The 25,629-nt window shown below is 44.6% G+C and overlaps 1 protein-coding gene and 1 long non-coding RNA gene across 2 annotated transcripts in view; one reads left to right on the top strand and one right to left on the bottom strand.

Annotated features, from left to right (window-relative positions):
- The first annotated feature begins 684 nt into the window (after positions 1–684).
- LOC119857443 (acyl-CoA (8-3)-desaturase-like) overlaps positions 685–25,629 on the top strand; it is a 30,890-nt gene continuing 5,945 nt past the window's right edge. Inside the window, exons 1-11 of the mRNA XM_038406389.1 lie at positions 685–1,125; positions 10,890–11,000; positions 11,540–11,737; positions 13,207–13,308; positions 13,538–13,666; positions 18,545–18,605; positions 19,782–19,855; positions 20,420–20,517; positions 21,295–21,391; positions 22,044–22,123; positions 22,359–22,484. Coding sequence (XP_038262317.1) covers positions 886–1,125; positions 10,890–11,000; positions 11,540–11,737; positions 13,207–13,308; positions 13,538–13,666; positions 18,545–18,605; positions 19,782–19,855; positions 20,420–20,517; positions 21,295–21,391; positions 22,044–22,123; positions 22,359–22,484 — 1,316 coding nt within the window. The 5' untranslated portion in view covers positions 685–885. The remainder of the gene's footprint in view (positions 1,126–10,889; positions 11,001–11,539; positions 11,738–13,206; positions 13,309–13,537; positions 13,667–18,544; positions 18,606–19,781; positions 19,856–20,419; positions 20,518–21,294; positions 21,392–22,043; positions 22,124–22,358; positions 22,485–25,629) is intronic.
- Positions 19,300–22,036, bottom strand: LOC122460832. Its single transcript, XR_006282377.1, has 2 exons — positions 20,891–22,036; positions 19,300–20,666 (listed from the first exon to the last, which is right to left on the bottom strand). It is a non-coding gene; the product is annotated as an uncharacterized LOC122460832 (long non-coding RNA).

Here is a 25,629-nt window from a genome sequence, read left to right as displayed (position 1 = left end):
TCTAGGCTGTGACAGCCATGTCGGGGCTCTTTTCTGTTTTGTGCATCATCACTAGAAGTAAAAGTTCTGCAGGCTAGTCAAATCATTTGTTGCATCTCTGCAGCCTACTTGTCATTAGAGAATGCTCTCAGTGACAGATGTATAAAACCCATTGTCTTCAGTGGTTTACATTAACATATCTGAGTAGAAATACAGATAAGGCCAGCAAGATAATAATATCTTTTATTGGACCAACTGCTATGAAAGAGACAAGCTTTGGAGCTTACACAGACTTGAAGAAGACCTCTGTGTCACTGGAACGCTTGCCTCTTTCACCAACAGAAGTTGACCTAGTAAAGGATGACCTCCCCCATCTTGTCTCCTTCATTATGTATTGTCCTAGCTGTTGAAGGTCAGAGGGGAACCTACCAGGTGCCACAGCTGGTGGCAGCAGGATAGTCTCACTTGACAGCCTGAGCCTGTCCCTCCACAAGCAGCTTCAGGCTAGGGATTCCAGCTCTTCTCCCCTGCTCCCACAGACTCCGGAAAAAGGCGAATGGGAGTGATTTTAGCAACGTGGGCCCCCTTAAAAAATAAAGTAGTAAATTGCCCGGCTGAGATTTGTCCTGCTCGATTGATTGCCGGGATAGCCAGTGAGTTGGCTTAGGACTAAAGAGAGCGGGGCAGCCAATCGGCTCTTGAGGGATGGGATGGGATGTAGCTTTAGGGAAGTGAAGTTGTGGGTGGACCTTCGTGAGCCAATGGGTTCCCCAGGCCACGTCCAGGCGGATAGATTAGGGAAGGGCGCGGCAGAGGCGGGTCGGTTCGCTCACAGTGCGCAGTTTGGTTATGATAGCGGGGAGCAGCTGGCTTAGCGGGTCTCAGTGGTGAGACCGGCGGGAGGGAATGGCTCCGCTGAGGGGTCCTAAGGCGGGGATGGAGGAGCCGGAGCTGGAGCCGGAGCCTGTGGGCTCCTCCCCGCGGCGCTTCACCTGGGAGGAGATCGGACTCCGCACGGGCCGGGGGCACCCGCAGCAGGAGCGGTGGCTGGTGATCGATAGGAAGGTCTATGACATCAGCCAGTTCTACCGGCGGCACCCGGGGGGCGCCCGAGTCATCAGCAGCTACGCGGGGCAGGACGCCACGGTGAGGGGCAGCGGCGTCCGGCTCATTAGCGAGCGCAGGGCGGGGAACCGAACTGGGGCGCAGAGGGTGGGTTAGTTGGGTTATCAGTTATTGTGTGGGGCAGGATGCCATGCTGGTGGCAGCAGAGGGGAGGGCCCAAGTAATTGGCCTCTGTAGGGTTAAGACAGCTGCATTGGAGAGCTATAGACAATGATTGATTTATCAAGACAACAGAAGGGGCAAGGTCTCAGAACTGCAGGCTGAGGAGAAAGGTATTTGTCATATGAGAGAGATTTGTGCCTGTGATCACCCTAAACTGCACAGTGTTTATCTGATCCTTTATATCACTGATATCACTAGGCTGGTGACTTCAGGTGACTTCTAGCCAACAGAACTTCCCTATTCAATCTGTGTTGGAGTGTGGTTCCCATAGACAGATGTGTCACTTGAGGTGGTTTATGCTGGGAGTTGAGAGGCAGAGGAAACTGCCTCCCCTAATGCCCATAGATAGAAACAAATGTTCTTTTCGCTCGGATCCCTCCCTCCTCAGTGACAGAGGGATTCTTGTGGGAGAAATAATAACTGACTGGTAAAACACTCTGCCATTTTGGGGAACTAGGAGTCACAGGTTCCTAAGAGATGAGTTTCCTGTTTCTGTGGGTGGAAAAGAATCTGTTAACTCTTGGCGCATTATGTAGATATGAAAGGATATCACTGAGCAGACAAACAAAGCCAAAACCCATAGGCCGTGCTTCCTGCTCTCAGTCCCTAGCGCCCAGCTGTAGATGTCCCTTTATATGCCTCTTTAAATCAGTCTCAGACATTCAATTATCTGACATCCTATTATCGGTGTATGCTGGCAGACCATAAACATACCCTTGTAACCCCCTGTTTCAGGGGCCTCCAGTCTTATGCCACCCTCTGTGACTTGGGCAGCTGGCTAGCGCCCAACCTGAAACAATCAGAGAGACAGTTTTTACTAGCAAAAGGTATTTTCCTAAATTGTTTCTGATTCATCCACCTTCTTCACCTAGGAGTTTTTATGGGGTCTGTGACTGAAAATGCAGCTCCATCTTACAACCTACAGTCCCACTGAAATCATTGGGCTACATTATGGCTGTGTCACATTTAAATTCTTTGCTCAGTTTTCTTCATATAAAAGTTAATTTCTTGTTACCCTTTGGAGTGGCTATCATTTCTTTTATTCGCTTTCTCCTTTTGGCTTTTTAATAGCAAGACCTCCTCTCTCACCCTTTCCTTAAATGGTTAATAATTCATTTTTGTTGCTAAGTGATACAGTATCAGATGCTGGGGGACATGAGAAAGAAAAGGTGGTGTTTAGAAAGGGGCTAAAGATGTCTGCAATTTCATTGGTTCTCCTGCCTCTTAACTGTGTTTTGGGAAACAAAATCAACAGGTAAAAATGGTGTTCTTCCTGCTTCCCTTTCCAATCTTCCTAAAAAAATTAAAAAAAATCACTGCACTTGCACATTGAGCTCCTGCATATAAGTCGCATCTGGTGTTTGGGATATGTTAACCAATCCATAGGGCTGGGATATCATTTTTGGTAGATAAATTTCAAAATGTAAACCTCCAATTTTGAAACATTTTAGAACACCATTTGTACCTGCCTACCCTGAAAGCCGATCCATACACCTTGATCTTATCAGCTGTGCACTACTCCTAGCTGGTGTCACACCAAAAAGCTGACCGGTTCGGTGGGAATCGCACATAGGTGCTGGAACTGGGGTGTGGCAGCACCCCCTGGTTTGAAGTGGTTTCCATTATATACAGGGTTTACAGTTTGGTTAAATGGCTCCCAGCACCCCCACTATTAAAAATTGCTCCATCATCCCTGAAGTTGCATTGAGGGCAGCATGAGAAATATAAGAAGAAAGAGGGGCACTATTGATTTAAAGAAATTTTTCCTTAGAAAAGGTGATACTCGTAAATATCAGCCTTACTTCAGAACTGGATGTCACCTCCTCATCACCAACCTTGTGTGTGTTGGTTTGATTTTTGCCTGTGGGGAATAGAAGCAGGAAATAAAAGGGACTGGGGTTCACTGTAGAAGGATGTAGAAGAATGAGGGGATGGAAGGGATCATGTGTGCTTCCTTCCCTTGTCCTTCTCGAACAAGGTCTTGAAGCTCTCACCATGGAGAGAAGTGTGCAGGGAGTTCCCTGCCTACTTTCAGATAGGGGAAGTGGAATCAAGAGGAAAGAAGTAACCAGCAGTCAGCTAATCAGCTTGTGAGGAAGCTGGGTAGCTCTGATATGCTGACTACCTTATTCTCAGAGGGTGGGTTTTCTCCAAGGGATGTAGTGGAGCTAGGAATTCATGAGGAGGCTGTTTTTTTCTCCTCATGATCAGATTGTGTGCTCATGTTGTTTTGTATTACAAAAGGAGACTGATCTGAATGTACTTCCTTAATAGCACAATTACTTTCTCTACAGTAACCCCAGGATTGCTGGCCAGAGGTAATAGGGAAATCTAAAATAAAATTATTTCACAAAAAAAGTGCATGGTCCTTTTAAGAATGTGGCTCATGATTCTTCTTTGTTAGTACTATCCTTTCTAAAAGGTGCATTAGAGACTTTGCCTCCATTAGATGTTACTGCCACTCTACAGCCATCAGGTGAATGAAAAGAGATATCCCGGGGCTAGGACAGTAGACTGGACTTGGGAACACTAGTTCAAGTACCTGCTGTCTCAGGCTCCCTGTGAGACGTGGAGCAAGTTACTTAATCTCTCTGTGCTGAAGTTTCCGATCTGTTAAATGGGGATAATAGCACTTCCTTAACTTATTGGGGTGTTGTACAGATCCATATAATAAAAGACTGAGACTCTCTGATACTATGGTCATGGCTATAGAAGCACCTTGAAAGATACAATGACTAGTCTAAACGATAATGTTGTCATTCCTGCTTTGTCTATGTATCCAGGCCCCCCAGCAGGAACACACAAATGAAGAAACTAGTAGCCTTAGACTTATCCAACCTACTCAGTTACATAAGGTGTCTTGCTACATAATGCCAAACAGCTGTCAGCTCCAGTAACAGAACTGCTGATGTTCTGCATGTGCTTTCTGCTCTGTGGCCCCATCTTAGCTTCTCTCTTCCTTACCTGATCAGCCCATTACCAAAAGCTAGCCATCACCTGCTTTCACTTTCCATCCCTGCTTTATTATGTTCCTTGTAACCAGATGAGGTGTGGGTGGCATTAAAGTGTATCATACTATAGCTTTCAGAGTAGCAGCCGTGTTAGTCTGTATTCGCAAAAAGAAAAGGAGTACTTGTGGCACCTTAGAGACTAACAAATTTATTTGAGCATAAGCTCAAATTCATTTCCAATTCAAATTCATTCATACTATAGCTATTTGTAACATGTCTATCACCATAGTATTTATACACCAAAACAATTATTAAGAAATACACAGTTTGCCTATATATTGTTATTTATAAACATAGGGTTAGATTGTTACCTGCACTGCATACTTCTAAAAGGGAGTAAGAAATTCCCATACATCCATGAGTAAGCTACCTGGACATTTGGCTCATTTATAAAGGAGTAAGTGGGGTTACTCACCTGCTTACTACCACCCCAAGCAAGTGAATGGGCCAGAGTAGCTGAGCCAGCATGAGGAGGAAGTAGTTTACTGTTGGTATAGGTCTCTTGAGCATGGAGGAAAGAATTGTGGTTCAGAAGTGTGGCTCAGAGTCACAAGGGATCCCAACAGTACAGTTGGGGTGGTGTAGCTTGGTCAGGACTGTGCCTAAAGTAAAAATCTAGCCCTGAGATAAGTATACTCTAGGTTAACACATTATGTTTCATCTAAAGATCTCACAGCATTTTACAAGTGTGGGTAAGAATTATTATCCATATTTTTAGGCAAAGAAGCTGAGTACAGACAACTTAAGTGACATGTGCAAGAACACATAGCAAGTCTGTGACAAACACAGGTACTAGAGCCTGGGTTCTCCTAACTCCCAGTCCTGTATTGTGCTGACTAAATTAAAACAAGTTGCAGGCCTCCAATAGTGTTGCCAACTCTAGTGATTTTTATCATGAGTCTTGTGATATTTGGCACCAACAGCTCTGAGGGAAATAAGTAGAAATGGGATAAGAGGGAAGGTCCTCTCATGGATCAGTAACTCATTGAAAGATAGGAAACAAAGAATAGGAATAAATGGTCAGTTTTCACAATGGAGAGAGATGAACAGTACAGATCCTTGGGTTCTGAGACCTGTGCTGTTTAACATATTCATTAATGATCAGGAAAAGGGGGTGAACAGTGAAGTTGTATTATTTTCAAACTTTGCAAGATAGATAAATCCAAAGCTGATTGCAAGAGGGCTCTTACAAAAGAGTTGCTCTTACAAAACTGGCTGATTGGGCAATAACACGGTAGATGAAATTCAATGTTCAAAGTAATACATGTTGGAAAAAATAATCCCCAATATACATCAAGAGGATCGACCACCCTGTCCACACACCAGCATTAATGGTCACTTGCACATTCAACTCCTTGGCCCTGGGCTGGCGTTAACCCTGAGTAATGGCTTGGGCCGGGATGAGTTGGCCAAGTTGGCACTGTCATCTGCTATACAGGGGCTTGGAAGGAATGTGGTGGCAGGTCCAGGCTAGTGCAGACACCAGACCCCTTCTCCAGGTCTCTGTTACCTTCAGCTCTGCTGCTTGGTGCGTGCAGGCAACAGGGCTACGTGTGCTCAGGGATCTTTCTGTTGCTCTGTTCTGATCGCTATGGCTGGCTGGGTCTGGGGCCTGCACAGTTCCTTCTGCGGATAGACGTGAGGCACTGCAGAGCTGTCCAGTCTCCAGGCTGCTGTAGGTCACCCACAAAGTGCTGCCTCTGCTGTCAGCTCTGCAGTGCGATAGAGGCTTCAATCCTCTTGGGGGGAGGTATGGCCACCTGGCTGCCACCTGAAGTATGCATCAGCTCTGCTTCAAGGCCAGCACCCTACATGGGCCCAGTAGGAAAAAACTGGGCTGTTAACAGAACCGCTTTACAGCACAGAGGGACGTGGGGCAGTCCTTTGAACTTGGGCTCTGTCCCACAAACATCGGGACGGTTACCAACACTGGGCACTGGTCAGTCTGTGTTGTCTGGGGTGGGGGATGCCCCCTCCCTCCAGCTGCTCAAACAGGTACCAGAATCTTCTGGGTGATGCCCCATTAGCAGGGATGGGGCAGAATATTGGGGCCAGCAGGTTCTATGGCCATTGGGATGGGCAGTTGGAGGGGCTAGGAGCTACCTGGAGAGATGGGAACAAGCAGAGGGATGGGGGGTGAGCTGCTGGGGAGCAGGGTCGTGAACATGAAAGGGAGAGAATGACCCACCTGGTAAGGGGCAAGTAGGACAGTATGGGGTGCAGTCCAGACCAGTGGACTGTCCAGGAGAAGGCTGGACTGTGCAGAACACATTTTGTGGGGGCAAAAACTAGGACTGGAAGCCTGTTGGGATCACCCTGCAAGTAGTAACCAAAGCTGGTGGGAGCCAGAGTGTGGCTAGTATTTGCTAGCAGGCTGCTGGAGTCAGAGCTGGTGGACCAGGGCTGTGATTATACACAGACACTCCGGGTGGGACCTGCAGGCTGACTGTGAGGAGCTTAGGTTTGGAGGCACTCCAGGTTGCAGGGCAAGTGGTGACACAGCCCCTCACTGGCTAGCCCAGGCCACTGCCTATGCTGCCATGGCCACACTGCTATATTTAGTGCACTATCTTGAGCGGAGCTCGCGTGTGTCTGTCTGCCTGAGCTGAGAATTACACCACCCTGTTGCAGTGTAGATATAGTCTCAAAAGCCCTTTGATATCGGTTGTTTCCCTGCTGATTTCAGCTTTCAAGCGTGTGCCATTTTGGCTGTAAAGTGGTTCAAGAAAAGGTCACAAGGAGGGGAAGTACTTTTTCCCCAATCTTTCCTTTATTCAGAAATCTTAGTTTGTTGTACAGAAATAAGTGGCTGCATTTGCAGAATCTGTATATAAGGAAAGGCAAAAAGAAGAGTCAAAGATGATGCCCATGATATCAACTTGGAAGATAGGAAACTGGACCGTATTAGTCCTGGCGAAACCCCACCAAGGCACTGATCTTAGATCAGAAATGCATTTGGCCCATTGACTTTTCAGTAGCTATGAGATTTCCAAGGGGAGAATATAGGCAATAGGTGGAGAAGTGGAACTAGACTGATGGTAATAGTTTGGGGTTGAGAGGTAAATTTGGGAAACAACAGCGTGGAGGTGATACCTGAACCCGGGAGAGTCATTGAATATAGTTATCCAAAGGAGAGAGACCTGGAGGACTCTGATAGAGAAAGGAGTATGTGAAAGTCCTAGAATGATAAGTCAAAAATGTAAGAGGATACCAAGAAAGTGGAGAACAATGGAAGCCTTGGGCAGAGAAGTGTATGTTTCATAGATTTGTAATGTCTAAAGGCAGAAGGGACCACTGTGATCAACTAGTCCGATCTCCTGTACATCACAGGCAATAAGACTTCCTTGAATTAATTCCTGTTTGAACTAGACTATATCTTTTTGAAAAACATCCAATCTTGATTTAAACATTTCCATTGATGGAAAATCCACCAGAGCCCTTAGTAAGTTGTTCCAATGGTAAATTACCCTCACCATTAAAAACGTGTGGCTTACTTCTAGTCCAAATTTGCCGAGACTCATCTTCCACCATTGGAACTTTTTCTATCTTTGTTCTACTGTGTCTGAAATGGCAGGGGTCAAGGATAATGATGATGGAGAAGAGATCCATTAGAAATGGCTAAAGGAGAGAGTAATTACGGATATAGGTGACAGAGATTACTCTGAAGTGAGTGAAGCTCATACTGTAGAGGGTCAAAGAGGGAAATGGAGGGCACAGAAGTAAACTGCTCACATGAGGTTAGAGGTGAAGGAGAGGAGGGATATGGGTATTAAAGAGACAAGTGGTGTCAAAAGGATATTTTGGAATTGGAGATATAATTGCATGTTTGGAGGTAGAGGGAAGAAAACCAGAGGAGAGATTTAGGATAAGAGAATGACTGGGAGTGAACAAGGTTGAAGAAAAACGTTGTGGGATTGGAGGCTAGAGATGGACATAATAAAAGAAATTGGATTCCAAGACAGAAATTCAGGAGGGGAGGGAGAGGAGAATGAAGAAATGGAGAGCACCTCACAGATGGTATTGACTTTGGCTTGGATGATGTTGGCAAAGTGAGAGTACATATTTCTGGCTCTGAGCATACCCTCTCTCTCAAAGCACTCAGGTGGTTAATGTGCAACCACAATTCTGACTCCAGCATCACTAGCGTAGATTTATGGTTGATAAATGTGCCTATACGCTGTGATGCTAGTGGCATCTTTGATTCCAAACACCACCCGCAGTTTCCAATTATCACAGCATCTTCTGGAGGCTGTGCTACTTGGTGGCTTCCATTCAAGTGATGCTAGGAATTTGACTCCTCCTTGGGGTTTCTTGAGGGTCAGCGGGTGCCTCTTTGTCAGTGGCTACCTAAAGCCGGGCAGAATTTCAATGTCTGTGAGTATTGATTTGGAGATCAGGGCCAGAAGGGCACAGCCTAGCTAAATATTGTTCCTGAACTTTGGTTTGTTAGTTTGTTTCATTCATTCATTAATATCTATCTAATCTATCTATATTTGTGAGCTTCAGGACAGGAGAAAGAGAATTTGTTGCTCTTTGAAGAAGAAAATGTATCATGAAAATACAAAAAAAAAGGAGCAGGTTCATTTAAAAAATATTCTGCTATCCTACTTCTTTGTTCCTCTGTATTTTGTAATGGATCCCAAAGCAAAATGTCGTGAAGGTCAAAGAGCATAGGAGCTCACTACTGAGTTTGTTCAAATTATTTGTGGCTGGATCTGGAGGGCATGGGGAGCCTGTTGGCTCTAACAACATTTTGCCAACTGAAATATTGTAAAACTGGCAATTAACAAGTTGTTGTAATGGTGTTGGTCCCAAGATCTGAGAGAGACAAGGTGGGTGAGATAATGCCTTTTATTGGGCCAACTTCTGTTGGCAGAAGAGACAAGGATTTGAGCTACACAGAGATCTTCTAAGAAGTTGGTCTAATACCTCACCCATCTTCTCTCTGTGTCAGTTAATGAGTTGTCTAAAGCTTTATTATTAAGACAAAAAAGAAAAGGAGTACTTGTGGCACCTTAGAGACTAACAAATTTATTTGAGCATAAGCTTTTGTGAGCTACAGCTCACTTCATCGTATGAATTCGATGAAGTGAGCTGTAGCTCACGAAAGCTTATGCTCAAATAAATTTGTTAGTCTCTAAGGTGCCACAAGTACTCCTTTTCTTTTTTGTGAATACAGACTAACACGGCTGCTACTCTGAAACCTGTTGTTATTAAGACAGTTGATGCATACTAAGGGCGTAATCCTTCACCATTCAAAATGAATGGGAGTTTTTCCATTGACTTAAATGGGAGTAGGATCAAGTCCCATTAGAGTTTGTCAAATAGTGTTATTACTGATAACATTAACAATTAATTTATATTGCAGTAGTGCCTAAGAGTCCCAGTTATAGACCAGGACCTCATTGTGCTATGTACTGTACAAACAGACAGTTCCTACCTTAAGGTGCTTACAATGTCTGTTGAATAAATTAACGGAAACGTTTTACCAATATTTTCAAATAGATTATGCAATTTGCGCAGCTCTAGATACTAAAGCTCTAGATACTAAAGATGCTTTTAAAATGAGACAAAATGAACATTTCTTTCAAAATATTTTATTATATTATATTAGGGTTGAAAGAGACCTCAGGAGGTCTTTCAAATTTTCAAGAATTATTTTTTCTGTAATATGAGCATCTCTTTCAGATGACCCAGATATGAAGCAAGATGTTTTGAATCCATCTAACATGGTACAAACTACCAAGAATGACTCTTTCTTACCAATTTTTATACCCCTTTAATGCCACATCTCCAGTAATCTTAAGAATAAATCTATGATCGCAGATTTATCGTATGGATTTTTTCTTGATGCTATTTTTAAATGCAGCACATAGTCCTCACTGAAATTTCTTTTGAAAAAAAGACTTTCATGGAAAATATTACCTTGTTTTGAAAATGAAATTTGTCCCAAAAAACTTCACTTTTTGAAACTTTTCATTTTTTGCAGAATGTTTTGATTTTTTTTCAGCATTTTTTTTTATTAAAAGGGTTACCAAAACATGATGGAAATGGTTATCAAAACTTTTATTTCATACAAATCATTATTGTAAATCATTTAATTTTTTATTTACAAAATTTCTGAAACACTGATAACCATTTTAAAAATGTTTTGGATAAATGTTTTGATTTAAAAATTCGCAAATCATGGAAGGAAGGAAGGAAGGAAGGAAGGAAGGAAAAGGTCTGTTTTGAACCCAGTCAAAGGGTAACAATTTTGATATTTTTTGTGATTATTTTTTTTCATGTTTGAAACAGATCTAACATGACTTAATATGTTCAAATAAATTGAGTTTTATATGAAAGTATACATTTGTAATTAAATGTTTCAGGCATACTCAGTTTAGGGTATTATAAAAGTTAAACTTTTTTTAATGAGTATTTTAATGCATTGATTTCAGATGCAGAATAGAAGAGAAAACATACAATATTGTACTGAATTTTAATCCAAAGTTGCTTTCTGCTGAGATGGGACATAATTTTCTTCAGCTAGCTTAATATCTTCTTAATAAGATGTTAGCTTAATATCTTCTGGGATTTTTCTCATTCCATTCACTTGTATGTTTTTTTCAGGATCCCTTTGAGGCATTTCACATTGATAAGGGGCTGGTGAGAAAGTACATGAGCTCATTGCAGATCGGGGAGCTGGCCCTGGATCAACCAAGCTTTGAGCCCACCAAAAATGTGAGTTTGTACAAAAGGCCAGAAACACAACTGGATCTGGAATTGGGAGGATGCTCTGGAAAAATGCAAATCCACATTTCCATTCATGTACAGTCTGTCAGAACCCCCAATATACTTCACATTGCATATAGAAACCAGAGTGTCTGGTGGAGGAGGGCTGAAGAAACATTGGCTGAGAGCTTCCCCTGGTGTCATAGTGACCCACACTGGGAATGGCAGGTACAGTCTCTCTCAGACTTCTGCCCAATACACAATTCCCACAGTGAATCCCACATAGCAGCGACAGTAGGGAAGAATGTGTCAGCCACAGGATCTCCCCAGTGATACAAAGACTGGCAATGGGGTTGACAGAGCCTGTCAGCTGTTCCCTAGTGTTGCAATGTCTCCTTTCAGAGGGTATAGAACCGGTTGGTAAAATGTTTCCTTCACTGCCATGGTGGCTTCTCTGCAGAGCAGGAGTAGGGTAACCTGACAGCTCCTTACGCTGTTGTTTTGCCAACCAAGAGTGAAGAGTGCTGTAACTTTGGGTCTCCCCACAGAAATTGCTGGTAGAGGACTTCCAGGAGTTGCACACCACTGTTGAAAGGATGGGACTCCTTAACCCCAACCACCTCTTCTTCTTCCTGCTTCTCCTGCACATTCTGATGCTGGATGTTGCTGGATGGTTTGTTCTTTGGTATTTTGGGACATCTTTAGTGCCTTTCCTCATCTCTACAGTGCTGCTGACCATTTCTCAGGTAAAGTCCTCAACCCACAGAATGTAGTTTGGGACCAGCTTACCCTTCCTCACACTCAGGGCCAGTTACATATTCCTATTACATGGCCATCCCCCTTATCTTTGCTGTGACTAGTCACCTGACTAGCAGGATGCTCTTTCTTCACCTGAGGTTGTATCAATACCAAAGATAAAAGATTCAGGTAGAGGTACTCAGAGGACTGCAAATGCTGTTGGAATCCTGATTTGGGGGAGTTCACATTTACTGGAGTTCTTGTCTTGCCCAGCCAGAGGCACCTTAGAAAATGTCATAGGAGTGATGGATGTGGGGAGCTCACAATTTCTCAGGTCCTCATCCAGCTGGTGGAAGTACAGTAGGCAATGATGCAGAAACGCAGTTTCTAAGGGGCTCACAGCAGCTCTAGTCATAGCTTCTCCCAGGAGTCTGTGTAAAGAAGTTAGCCTATGGCAGAGATGCTGCATGTAGTGAACTCAACCCTGTGGAATATTTGTTTTGTTTTATTCTGACTGAGTGAATGAAGTCAGAACTATCAGTACATCTCCTTCCCATAGTCTGCTAGAAAACGTCACTCCATGCAATCTTCTTCTTATAACAAAAAGATTGCTTCTGATCTTAGATCTTTTGAGTCTGAACTTCGAGACACATTCTGTGTATGAACCAAGCTTTTTCTTGTGTCCCAAATGGGAGCATGAGGTGCCCTGGAGCTGAGGACACAGAAGCACTGAAAGACACAGTTGCCTGGTTGGTCCTTTGGCATTACTAATGTTCAGAGGAGATGGCAGCAGGCCAGAAGAGGGTTCTTCTCAAAGGAAGGGTACTCTTCTACAGAGTTCAAACTACTTCTATAGAGTTAGCTCCAGTCTTAGTTCACAACCCTCCCTTCACCCACTACTCTCGTCCCACCAAAGTAGCTGGTAGTGTGAAAAAATATGCTTTACTGGTACCAGGAACACATGTTTTTACCAATCTGGGGTTGAATGCTCTGATAGTGAAAATGGAGCGAGTGCCTTTGAGTTCACTGAATGGAGTCTCAACAGATTTCAGGCAAGGGACACTGCACACAGAGAGGTACCTTAGGACAGAGTAGATTGACAATACAAAAGGTTTCCTTCATACCAGCAGAGGGCATTCTCATCAGGTTGGCTTGCACTGACTGTACAGGGAGAGAACATCCCTCTAGAGAATGGTTTCAGAGTAGCAGCCGTGTTAGTCTGTATTCGCAAAAAGAAAAGGAGGACTTGTGGCACCTTAGAGACTAACAAATTTATTTGAGCATAAGCTTTTGTGAGCTACAGCTCACTTCATCAGATGCCCTGGTACTAGGAAGAGAAGGTCTGACTGAGTTGGGGAGCACTGATCTCCTAGTTTTCATGGAATCGGTAGGACTGACCATACCACCACCCTGGCTCTGATGCAGCCGTGTACTAAAACCTGGCCCTGTTTGTTGAATGAATCCTATTCTTTTTCAGTCTCAGGCTGGTTTTCTGCAGCACGATTTGGGGCACCTTTCAGTTTTCAGCAGTACCAAATGGAACCACTTGGTTCATGAGTTTGTGATGAGCCATCTGAAGGTAAGTGCCTGATACTGGGGGTGTTCACCCTGCTTTGGCAGAACTGATCAACCATGGGGGTGGTGGTCCCCTTTCAGTTTAGATAGCATTACACTGACATTCTGCACTGTACATGTAATTAGAAGAATGTGGTGCAACACTGGAAAGATGGTTAATATGTGACAGATGAGGTGATTTAATATTTGGTAGTGTTGTAGTCTGATTCCTGTGGTCTCCTTCTTTCCTGCAGGGGCTTTCAGCACAGTGGTGGTCTCTCCATCATTCCCAGCACCATGCCAAGCCCAACTGCTTCCATAAGGACCCTGATATTGCAATGCATCCCTCCTTGTTTGCTTTGGGAAAGATACTCTCTGTGGAGGTGAGTGTGGGGGTGGGTTAGGAATTATTTAGACCACTGAAAAGATATGATGCTAAAAGCATATGAAATCAGGAGACTGTATGTTTGGGAACAAGCTAATCCCTGGATCTTGCAAGGGGCAAGGATGGGATACAGATCTGCTGCCTGAAATCTCTTTGGGTTCTATCAGAAACAGAAAAAGGAAGAGAGAAACAGAGAATAGAAGATGAAAGGAAACAGAGCAAAAGGCAACAAGCAAATGAGGGAGAGCTTTTGTTGTGGCCTACATTTGCCTATATCAGATAGATGTACCATACACCAAGATGGGCTGATTCTCACCTCTGTCCCCTTAAGACGCCAGATTAATTTCCCTTTCCCACTTCCTCTCTGAGACGTGCCCAGGATACAATCTAGACTGATGAACGGCTGTGTCACACCTAGGGTGCCCTTCAGACTGTTTTGCTGCATTAGTTACCACTCCTGATCTGCTCTCACACAGCCTTCAGAATGGAAGTCACTTCCAGTGATAGAGTGTGAGTGCTGCAGCCAGCCACTCTTGAACCACACTGCAGGGTGACATTAGCACCCTCCCAATTCCAGGCTTTCCCCAGAAATGTATGTCTTGTACTGCCCAGCTTTCTCCTGGACAATACAGACTCATAGAAAGTCTGTCATTTTATTGATAGAAAATGATGTGCACAAATCCTGTTATCTCAAATGCAGTTTCCCAAACACTTCAGTCCAAATACACTGGTTTAGATAAAACAATAAAACAAGTTTATTAAGTACAAAGAGATTTTAAGTGAACACAAGTAACAAGGCATAAAAGTCAGAGTTTTGGTTACAAGTAAAATAAAGGTAAAATACAACTAATGCCTAATTTAACAAATGAGTAAATCCAAAGCAAAGTCTCTCTCCCCACGTGATTCAGCAGTTCTACTGGCTGAACTTCTTTCCGTTAGGATCGCTCCCATAGTCCAGTGCTGCTTCCTTTGTTCTTCAGATGTCGTGAATGCCATGGGCAGAGCAAAGGGAAAGATCATTTGGGGCATCCTGCTTTTCTTTTTATAGTCCTCTCCCTCCTTTGAGAAGCTTCTCCAGCTGGGAGCAGGGTATCAGGCACTCTCCCTGTACAGGAACTTTGTTGTTTTTTTGCTAAGATGTAGACCCTTGCCCATGTTCCCTTCCTGCCAATGAACAGCTACCTACCCAAGCAATGACCTACCCGCTACTTTGAGATACTCAAATAACTGACTGCTAAAAATGCCCTCGTCTATATATATGATTGGTCAGAATGTGTACCCAGTCCTGTCATACACTGATTTGTTCATAGTGATCCATACGTTTGTGAACTTCACACTTGATTATTGCAATTCATCACATCTATGAATGAACCAAAGACCCCACAAAAAACTCCAGTTGGTTCAGGATGCACAAGCTGCCTGCTCATCAGCCAGGGCCTCTGAGAGCACATTGCCACTGTGCTTCTCTCTCTGCGTTGGCTCTCCAAATAATACAGAATGATTTGCAGAGTTTTTCTCCCAATATTCAAAACTGTCCAGGGGTTAACCCAGTTACCTGAGAACCTTTTCTTTCTGTGAGACTGACTACTCACTGCTATGTTCCTGTGGTACCATGGAACCGTCAACTTCAAGGATGAGATTATTGACCATTGGAGACAGAACTCTCACCCCTGGAACATGTGAGAATGAGAAATCTCACTATCTTCAGGACAAAGAGCAACACTGTTATATGGCTTAGCCTTCCCTCAATAAAAAAGTCCATAAAAATATGGGCTTAGTATAAAAATCAAGACAGATAGAATTCAAGCAGTGATGACTCCTGGTGCTTCACCACTGTGACAAAAGCAGCTCTGTGGATCACCTGGTTGTGTTCCATGCACCACAATGTAACACCCACTGTATTAGAGCTTTGCACAATGCTACTTATTGGTTCCTCTCCTCCTTATAAACCAATCTAACAATTCCAACTGTGACAGGGTCAGGCCAGATGGCTACAGGAGAGTTATAGAAGGCAGATATATTAGCCCCAGGTTAAGCAGGTCCCTTTTCCCTGGGTAAGGTAACGGGCAGTTCCAGAACAATCAGGATCTTGCTGGAACCAATTAAGGCAGACAGGCTAATCAGGGCACCTGGTTTAAAAGGACCACACTTCAGTCAGTGGGGGGCACGCAAGGAACTGAGAGTGAGAGGGCATGCTTCTGCTGAAGGACTGAGGAGTATAAATGCTATCTGGCATCAGGAGGAAGGTCCTGTGGTGAGGATACAGAAGACGTTGGGAGGAGGCCATGGGGAAGTAGCCCAGGGAGTTGTAGCTATCACACGGGTATTACACAGCTGTGATCCACAGGGCCCTGGGCTGGAACCTGTAGTAGAGGGTGGGCCCGGGTTCCCCCCCCCCCCGACCCCCATCTTCCTATTGGATACAGGAGGAGTTGACCTGGACTGTGGGTCCCGCCAGAGGGGAAGGTCCTTGGCCTGTTCCCCAATCCACTAGGTGGACCAGCAGAGACTGCAGGGATTGTTCTCCTTCCTTTTCCCCATACTGGCCAATGATGAGGTTAACTGAGTGAACGGCAGGTTTGAGCCACTGGCAAAAGTGGCCAAACTGAGGGCTGCCATGATTCTCTGAGGTGAGCAAATCCGCCAATAAGCACAGGACCCACGAAGGTAGAGGAGGAACTTTGTCACACAACCTAACTTCATTAACTGCTGGAGTGACATCACTTAACTGTGACAGAACTAAGCTCTATATATTTCCTATAACAAATGTGTGTATATCTCTGACATTTTTAGAGACAAAGGGTACATCTACGTGCTTCCCAGCATGGGCTGACAGATGTGTCTTAACTCTGCTTGAACTAGTGCATGAAAAATAGCAGTGTAGTCAGGGTAGCATAGGCAGCAGGAATACAAACCCACCTGACCCCCCCCCCCCCCCGAGTACTCGGGCAGCTAGCCCAAGCCACTGCCCAAGCTGCACACAGCAACATTGCTATTTTTAGCTTGCTGCTTGAGCACAGCTAGTGCATGTCTGTCTTACTGCACTGAGAAGCTCGCTCCCAGCCACAGTGTAGAGGTATCCATATTAACCCAAATGAATATCAAGAGTCTGTTCTTAGCAGCAGGAGAAGAGATCTGCCAATACCCACTATTGCCATTAATCATGATGAGGCATCTGAGACCTGCACATGGAGGGTCCCCTTTACATTTGATTCTCACCCACTTCACATGGAAGAATGGGGAAATCAGCCACGTCTGCAGCTACATGTCCCTCCACATGGGTCCTGAGATCAGTAAGTGAGGTGAGGTATGGCATTGTGCTAGCAACTTTGCAGGGAAAGTGGTGGGCAGATACTGCATTAACCTATTCATAGAGCCCCGTCTGTGCAGAAATAGTGGCCATTCTTCTAGAAAACTTGGGTGGAGTTGGGGCCGCAGAGCTAGTGTGGAGACACAGGGCCTTAGCACAAATGGTGATGGTGTGACAGATTTTTGTTCCCAATCTGCCTGAGGCATCAGGTGATTAGGCTGAGGCCACAGGATTGTTAGGGGAGGAGATGATGGAGCACACCAAGTAACTGAGTTTTAAAGCTTTATTGATAAAATAACAGTGGAAAGTGCTGGTGGGGAGGGGGGTGTTCCCCATGTCACTCAGAGGAAGGAAGAAAGCATTAGTGCTCCAAGCTCTAACCCACTTTCATACTCTCACCCGCACTACCCAAGACTGGCCAAGCCTGGGTGTAACATAAGAAGAAGAGGGGGAAGGGTGGACAGGAGTTCTTGTTCCGTGCACGGGTCATTTAGGGTCCTCTGTTGATTTCCAATTTGCTTTAGCTCTCAGGAGGGTTTTAAGTTATGGGGTCTTTTGGGGGCATTCCGTTCAGGGACCTTTGTCTCCCATGCTCTCTGTATCAGTCCAAACTGGCCTTCCGAGGCTTTCTTGGTTTCCCCAAAACACATTGGCTTCAGGGTCGTGAGACAGTTATGTTCCCATTTGCTGAGCTTCACATTCTTATTAGTTTTGCACCCCCCTTTCAGGTCTGTTTGGTTCAGTTCTCCTTTCCCACAGGCTTTTGGTTGTTTAGCTGCAGGGAGCTTGTTTGTGTGTGCGTTGGCCTTGAGTGGCAGTTTCACCCCTTATCTTCGAGCCTAGCTGAATTGTCAAATTAACCCGTTCCTTTCTCCTTTCTTCTCTCTTCACTTTTGCAATCTGCAAAGGAACCTTTTATCCACACTCACACCTTTAAGCTTTCCCAGAATACTTTTCAATGCCTATAACAGTGTTAGCAACATACAATGCTGATTTATTTCCCTAGGGGACCCCCTGAGGAAAGGGGCTGTTGGGTTGTGACAATGGCTGCCAGCAGATCTCCAATATCCACAATTTCTGAACCTCCAGTTTCTTCTGGAGGGATGGTGAACCCTGCATCATAAAGGAAGAATTTGGAGAAAACTCCTCAACTGGAATCTTAGGAGTATTCCTCCCAATTGGCGCCCTCTTTCAGGTTTTTCCATAAGGCCATCTAGTTTTATATCTTCTACTAGAATATGCTCCTTAGACAGAAGACAATTTTGGGTGTAAAGTTTCTGGACCAGTATGTCACTGACATGAAGTATGCAAGAGTGAAAAAAAAATTACAAGATGCTTACATGTATGTATTTGAAATTGCAGGGAACATGTTTATTATATTGCATTGTTTGTGAAATAGTATATAATGATGTAATGAGGCCTCTTCTGATCTCCCTTATGCTGTTGTAATTGAATGGATTTAGATCTCTGAGCAGGTGTATCTCGAGGAGGAGGAGGCAATGAAACTTATTTGAGTGGGCGTTTCTCCTGCTCAGCTGACCTGCCTTGATCCCTTCTTTTTTACAGCTCGGCATGAAGAAGAAGAAGTTTCTGCCTTACAATCATCAACACAAGTATTTCGTCATCAGTGAGTACACCTGCTTTGCCCAATAGGTCCTTGTCTAACGATCACCACCGACTCCTATATTAAAATAATTCCAGGGGCTGAGAGGACTTCTCTCCTATGACAGCCTTATAGGAGATTACGGTGGTTGGGGTACACAATCTATGGCTGCAATTGTCACCTCATGTGCTAAAGCAATTGACACACAGCAATGGCAAAAAGTGAAAGGAAAGAGAGGAGAGATGAGGGTAATTGAGAAGAAGTAGATAAAATGAGAGGGGACAGATTAAAGGAAACTAAGGAGTAGACATGGAGGGGGGGGGGGGATGGAGGGAGAATCCATCTATACCCTACTGTCACTATGCTATCTGAGCACCTTATAGATGCAAATGTTATAAATCAGAAGAGTCTTTGTCTCTGTACAGAGGTGGAGAGGTGCTGCTGAGGTGATTGACAATTCCATTATTGCAGACAAATGTAGCTCTAATGCAAGGTGGAGATTATGGAGAGTGAGATGGGCTGTCAGGGAGATAGGAACAATACAATGGAGGGCTTTAAAGATCAGGATCAAAACCTTGAACTTCATTCAATATTTGACAGGGAGCTGGCATACAGTGTAGTGCCAGAGTCATGCACTGTCCATGGTCTATGTTGATATGTGTGGGGGTTGCTGCATTTTGAGCCAGCTGGAACACTTTACAGGATATTGCTCTCATTCTGATATATTGCATTACAGAAGTCAAGCCTGGAGGTCATGAAAATATGGATCATCATGATCAAGTCCAAATCTGACCAAAAGGAGTGCACTCTCCAGGCTACCAGTGGATAGAAGAGTGCAATTTCACTGCTATAGCTATTTGGGTATTCAGAAGCACTGATGAGTTCAGAAAGATGGTGTGTAGCATCAGGTTCACCTATTGACTCTCAGGTGTAGGGAGATGGTACAATTTGCATTCAGTTGGAAGCAGGCGCAGAGTTGAGAGTCATCTACAGATTGTTGGCCTCTGAATGTATAAAATGGAGGGAGAAAGGAAGTGGGGTGAGGAGGAGAGTAAGGAAAGAAGATGAGGAGCAAAATCTCTTGGAAGCATAGTTTGGTGATGAGCACTGCACAGAGCTCTCCTTTCATTCTGGTTTCCAAGGTGTTCATTAACTAGGTGAGGCTGTTAATGTCTCTGCTCTTCTTGTTTTCTTCTCCAGCTATGCCCCTGCTTGTGGTTCCAGTGTTCCAGTTGTACTCCTTGTACTTCATATTCCAGCGTAAACTATGGAGGGTAAGTACACTCAGCATTTCCCACAAACCTTTGCAAACAGGCAGCTGCTCTTCTAACTGAGGAGGTTTTAGGACCGGGCCTTTGTTTGTCTAGAATGGTGGAGGAGAATTACAGCATATGGATCCAAGGCATTTTCTGGGGCTGGATTCATGTTGCTGTGAGGTGGTGAAAGGGAACTAGAATGCAGGGGCAGCCAGTGATGCTTAGAGGATTGATTTCTTGAGCTGGATTCCTGCTACTCCACGGAAGTTGAGGGAAGCTACAGTGCAAGAACAGTGAGTGGGCCTTTCTGGGTGAGGTTTCTCAGGCTAGTTACTCTCTCTGGTGTGAGGTAATGGGGGAAATCCACAATACATAGACCATTAGTGCAGGTTACAAGGAAACTTCCCAAGCTGTGTCCTCACTGATATGAGAGAATTGAGGGGAGCTGCAAAGGATAGACACAGAGTGAGCCTTACGTGGGGGATTTGGGGCTTCTATTCTTCCCATTGCGGGATGGTGGTGGGGTACTGTTTTGCTGTAAACTGCTGTCCTGATGAAGGTTTCTCTCCTTCTCTCTCACAGGAACTAGCTTGGACTCTGACCTACTTCATCCGATTCTTTCTTTTCTTCGAGCCCTTACTGGGAGTGACGGGTGTCCTGGGTTTCCTTCTGCTGCTCAAGTAATCCTCATTCTAGTCATGACTCCCTCTACCTATTGGTACTCACACCTGACTGACTGACCCCTCTTCTCTGCCCTCATAGCGCATTCCTTCCCATCTGTGATTGCCTCTGGCCACTCTGCTTTTCTCCCTTTCCCTATCATTGCTTTCTCTCTTATAAGAAGAAAAGGAGTACTTGTGGCACCTTAGAGACTAACAAATTTATTTGAGCATAAGCTTTCGTGAGCTACAGCTCACTTCATCAAATGCATCCGATGAAGTGAGCTGTAGCTCACGAAAGCTTATGCTCAAATAAATTTGTTAGTCTCTAAGGTGCCACAAGTACTCCTTTTCTTTTTGCGAATACAGACTAACACGGCTGCTACTCTGAAACCTCTCTTATAAGAGTACAAATTGTTTTCCATACATTGCCCTCACTTTTGTGGGGGCCTTCTACTGATGACTCACTGGTTGGAACATAAGAGAGAAGTTATACTTGGTAGCCACTCATTCTGGTGGGTCTGAGAGGGCCTTTTACTAGCCAGAAAGCGCTTTACCAGGCAGATATTAGTTTGGGATTGCAGGCATGTTACTGGCCATTGCGAGTTTGCATGGGCATTTTACTGAGCAGTCAGTGCTTTGGGTGAAGTGGCCAGTTACTTATCTGTTGCCCTTGTGTATTGGGGTCTTATCTGGCAACATTTGGCTTGGGTGGCAGTTCTTGCGTTGGCTTGATGTGAGAGTCTCTATCTGCTGTGACTGTATGTGGCAATGACTGCTTTGTCTGTATCTGCACAGCGTCCTAGAGAGTATCTTGTTTACCTGGATATCACAATTGAACCATATCCCTATGCACATTGATTACGATAACAATATGGACTGGTTCTCTACACAGGTAAGAGACACTCTCTTTACCAGGGTCTGTGGGTGTGAATCCTAGGTCAGGGACATGGGAGCATACATGAAATTTTGCAGTAGGGATAAAGGTCAACAAGAAGCCCATGGATGATGAGATATTGGGAGAGACTTGTGATAATCTGTGTGGGAAGTTGGGGGAATGAAGCGTGGACTGATTGGGGGTTAGATGAAACTGCATTGATGTAAAAACTAGAATGAGAACTTATAGACATGGAAGCAAAGAGATTGGCAGGTAGAAGATGCCTGATCCAGAGCACTCTCATACAGTTCTCCCTGCATAAGAGGCTCTGATAGTCTTCTCCCTTCTGCTTCCTTGATCCTGTGGCCATTTTTCCCCAATAGAAGATATGAGATAAGGAGTGGGAGGACAGGTCTATGCCAGTCCAACTGTCAAGGTCGTGTCACTCCTACCGAGTGAGGACCTGATTAATGCAGTAATTATTCCATATCCTAGCATGCCATTCTCATCCAGGCCTGGTCTCCCTGTTCTAATGAACAAGGAACTGTAATCCTCACACCACCCCCAGGCAACCCTGCTCAAGTTAGAGGAAAGTGGCAGTCAGGGGTTGGTACTAATTAATCCACTTCCATAGAGCTACACTCATTTCTCTCTCTTTTTTCTCCCCTAGCTCCTGGCGACATGCAACGTGGATCAGTCCCTGTTCAACGACTGGTTAACTGGGCACCTGAACTTCCAAATCGAGCATCAGTGAGTATAGGCACCTCAGGAGGAGAGGAAATTCCCAGGGGGCACCAGTGGCAATGGGTCTCAGCAGGATGGGGAATTAACTCCCAGGGGCACCACTAGGTAATGCATCCAGCAAAAAGGGCAGGAATTCTCAATGGAGCACCAGTGAGTACTGGCCCCTGGGGGAGGGATGGGATTTCTACAGAGCACTGAAGAGTTTAGATCCTATTGAAACTGCCTCATTATCTCTCCACAGTCTTTTCCCTAGGATGCCACGACACAACTACTGGAAGGTGGCCCCCCTGGTGAAGTCACTATGTGCCAAACATGACATCGAGTACCAGAGCAAGCCTCTGCTCACTGGCTTTGCAGATATTTTGCGGTAAGTATGAACGAAAAGAGTTGGTGCAATAATTGCTGGCAAGATGGGGTCAGGTGTTGAGACAGAGAGATGCAGGATATAGGTGGGCTGGAACTGGATGACTCAAGATTGTGAATGACTCACAGTAAAGATGGTCCAGTGGTTAGGGCACTAACCTAAGACTTGGGAGATCCAGATTCAATTTTTATTTTGCCAGACTTCCTGAGTGACCTTGGGCAAGTCACTTTGCCTTTCTGTGCCTCAGTTCCCCATTTGTAAAATAGGCTAATGGGGCTCTCAGGGTTATATTGAGAACAAATACATTAAAGATTGTGAGTCAATCACACCATCAGCAGACAGGGTTGCAGCGATCCCAGTGTGTGGAGGACACCATTTTGGTCTGCACATTGTGACTGTCCATGCATCATACATACAGGGTCATGCAATGCAGAAAATGCAATTTGGTAGAGCAAAATGACATCCCCCATATGGCGTGACCTCATGTGTACCATTTATGCAAGGTCGTACAGTGAAGAGGACACCCATTTTGCTTTTCAAAATAGCATCCTCTATGTTGTCTGGGGTCCTGGAAGGAAATAAATAATTAAAATGGGGTCATGACGGCAAAAAGTTTGGGAACCACTGCCTTAGAATGGCAGGTTTCAGAGTAGCAGCCGTGTTAATCTGTATTTGCAAAAAGAAAAGGAGTACATGTGGCACCTTAGAGACTAACAAATTTATTTGAGCATAAGCTTTTGTGAGCTACAGCTCACTTCATCGGATGCATTCGGTGGAAAATACAGTGGGGAAAATACTGTATTTTCCACCGAATGCATCCGATGAAGTGAGCTGTAGCTCACGAAAGCTTATGCTCAAATAAATTTTAGTCTCTAAGGTGCCACAAGTACTCCTCTTCTTTTTGCCTTAGAATGGGATACTGAGTCTTTCACTTCTAGATCATAGCTTCCAGTCTAGGCCTAGGTCTGTATGATACAATTAGGTGGTTGTGCAAATAGCAGCAAATGATATTATGCAAGTCCCCTTATGTGTTCACATTGCATAAATCTACAGAATGTCCATTGTTTTACCCTCCTCCAGCTCTTTCCACCTGTCTTTGAATCTTTCTTCTCTATGTTTGTCTGTTTCTTCTGTGTTTTCTCCATACGGGATGTTCAGTGGATTTCCTGGTTCCATGCTGCTGCCCTTAAAAGAACATCAAGAGACAGTGAGGACAAACACCTCCTGTTACAAGCATTCTATCTAAAAGCTGTGTGTGTGTGTGTGTGTGTGTGTGTGTGTGTGTGTATTGCATGTGAATAATTATGCGGGGGAGCTGGTAGTGATCCCTCTTCTTACATTGCCCAGCGTGTTCCATTATAAAGCTGTGGTTCTCAAACTTATTTTATCGTGCCCTGCTTCTTTGTGTCTGTAGTCGTTTACGCTTTGCCTTCCCTCCCCCATGGCTCCTACCACACAAGTATATATACTGCTGACCAGCTCTGAAGCCAGAGCAGAGAGTGGCAGCTGCTGGCTGGGTGCCCAGCTCCAAAGGCAGCAGCACAGAAGTAAGGGTGGCATGGTATGGCCAGCCAGCAGCTGCCTCTCTCCTAAAGCTTCTCCCCCCCCTGCCCCCCAGAATACTTCTTTGCCCCCCAGGAGTGTGCACCCCCCCAGTTTGAGAACATCTGTTATAAAGGATTCTTTCAACTTTTTCATTGAGACATTTTCACACTCCTATTGTTTTGCATCAGACTTTTAATTTTCAGCGGGGGGAATCTTCTTGAGCCATTTCTTTGTCTCAAATTCCATTCAGATATAAAATTCCCCTTTCTCACTTGTCTGCCTCATGAAAATGTTGGCAGCCTGCCAAAATCACTGAACATTGTAAGATTGGGTTCTCACCTGCTGTGCATTGGGAACACCTGGAGCTTTTGAAGTGGTGGTAGTGGTGTGCAGGTGAAGATAACCTGGCTTCCCCTGTGTTGTCCCTTGGACCAGTGTAAGGCCCCAGTGGCCCATTTACACTTACTAAGGCCCCACATGGGCCAGAAGCTCCCCCAACTCCCCCCTACAGGAAGGAAGGCAGAGGCTGGGCTCTCGCCAAGCATTATCCTTCACCCAGCACAGGGTTACCAGTGGCCAGTCCCTCCTGTGTGGGAACACATGGGTCAGGAGCTACTCCCACTTTGCAGAAGAAGGGGAGAGAGACAGAGTTGTCCCCCTATTCCCTCTTCTGGGAAAACTACATTCTCCCACTGCCAGTTAATGTTGTTAGTTTGGTAACTTGAGTAATAATATCCTGTGCTGCCCTGTGAAGGTTTAGGGCTCAAACCCTCTTGATCATTCATGATGGGTTTTGGGGGAGGGATGTTATTAGAGTTGCACATAATGGAATTTGGTTTTTACCTTTCTTTTTAAGAAAAACCTAGGAAATTACACACACACACACACACACACACACACACACACACAACCTCATGAAAAGATTATTTAGTTTGCAAAGTCAAGAACTTGAAAGTTGGGAAATACCAAATTTGCAATTGAATGTACAACTATAGTTCTGTAATCTTTTCTATATGCATTATGATAATGTCTTTAATTGCATGATCACATACAGTCCCCCCTGCCCCAGACCCTTGCCTCATTCAATGCCTAAAATGGAATGGAACAAAGGGGCAAAATTAAGGAGTCCTGCCACATAATTGAACCATTTAGATGTACAATAATGTGCTACTATTGAGTAAGTTTGTACTCGATTTATCACTGGTCTTTTTAAATTTACTTTGGTTTGGTTTGCATATGGGCTATCTATTAGCATTCACCTAATCCCTCGGAGGAAGAGAGTGATTTCTCTGGATCTTGATATCAGCCCCTATCGCTGTTGGGCTGCACTTTGGTCTGTGTGGGTATTCAAAACAGCTCAGCAGAGTTCTGTCTCCCAGTGGAAAAAGCTGAGGTTCAGGCCTCTTTTGCCTGTTTTGATTTCAACTTTATTTTACATGTTTGGGTTTGTTTCTAAGCAGTAGTGAAAATTTATTTCTTCTTCCTGCCCCATCTCTCTCTCGCTGGAGAATGTCAGAGCTCTGATGCTTTGTTTCCTCCGCACACTTTGGTATATGTGCTTCCCTCATCAGTACCTCTCAGTCAGCACAGTGGCAAAATGGCC

The sequence above is a fragment of the Dermochelys coriacea genome, chromosome 6, assembly GCF_009764565.3.
Source record: "Dermochelys coriacea isolate rDerCor1 chromosome 6, rDerCor1.pri.v4, whole genome shotgun sequence".
Classification (NCBI taxonomy): Eukaryota; Metazoa; Chordata; order Testudines; family Dermochelyidae; genus Dermochelys; species Dermochelys coriacea.
The sequence above is the reverse complement of the archived record's forward strand: the minus strand, read 5'-3'. Positions and strand labels throughout refer to the sequence as shown.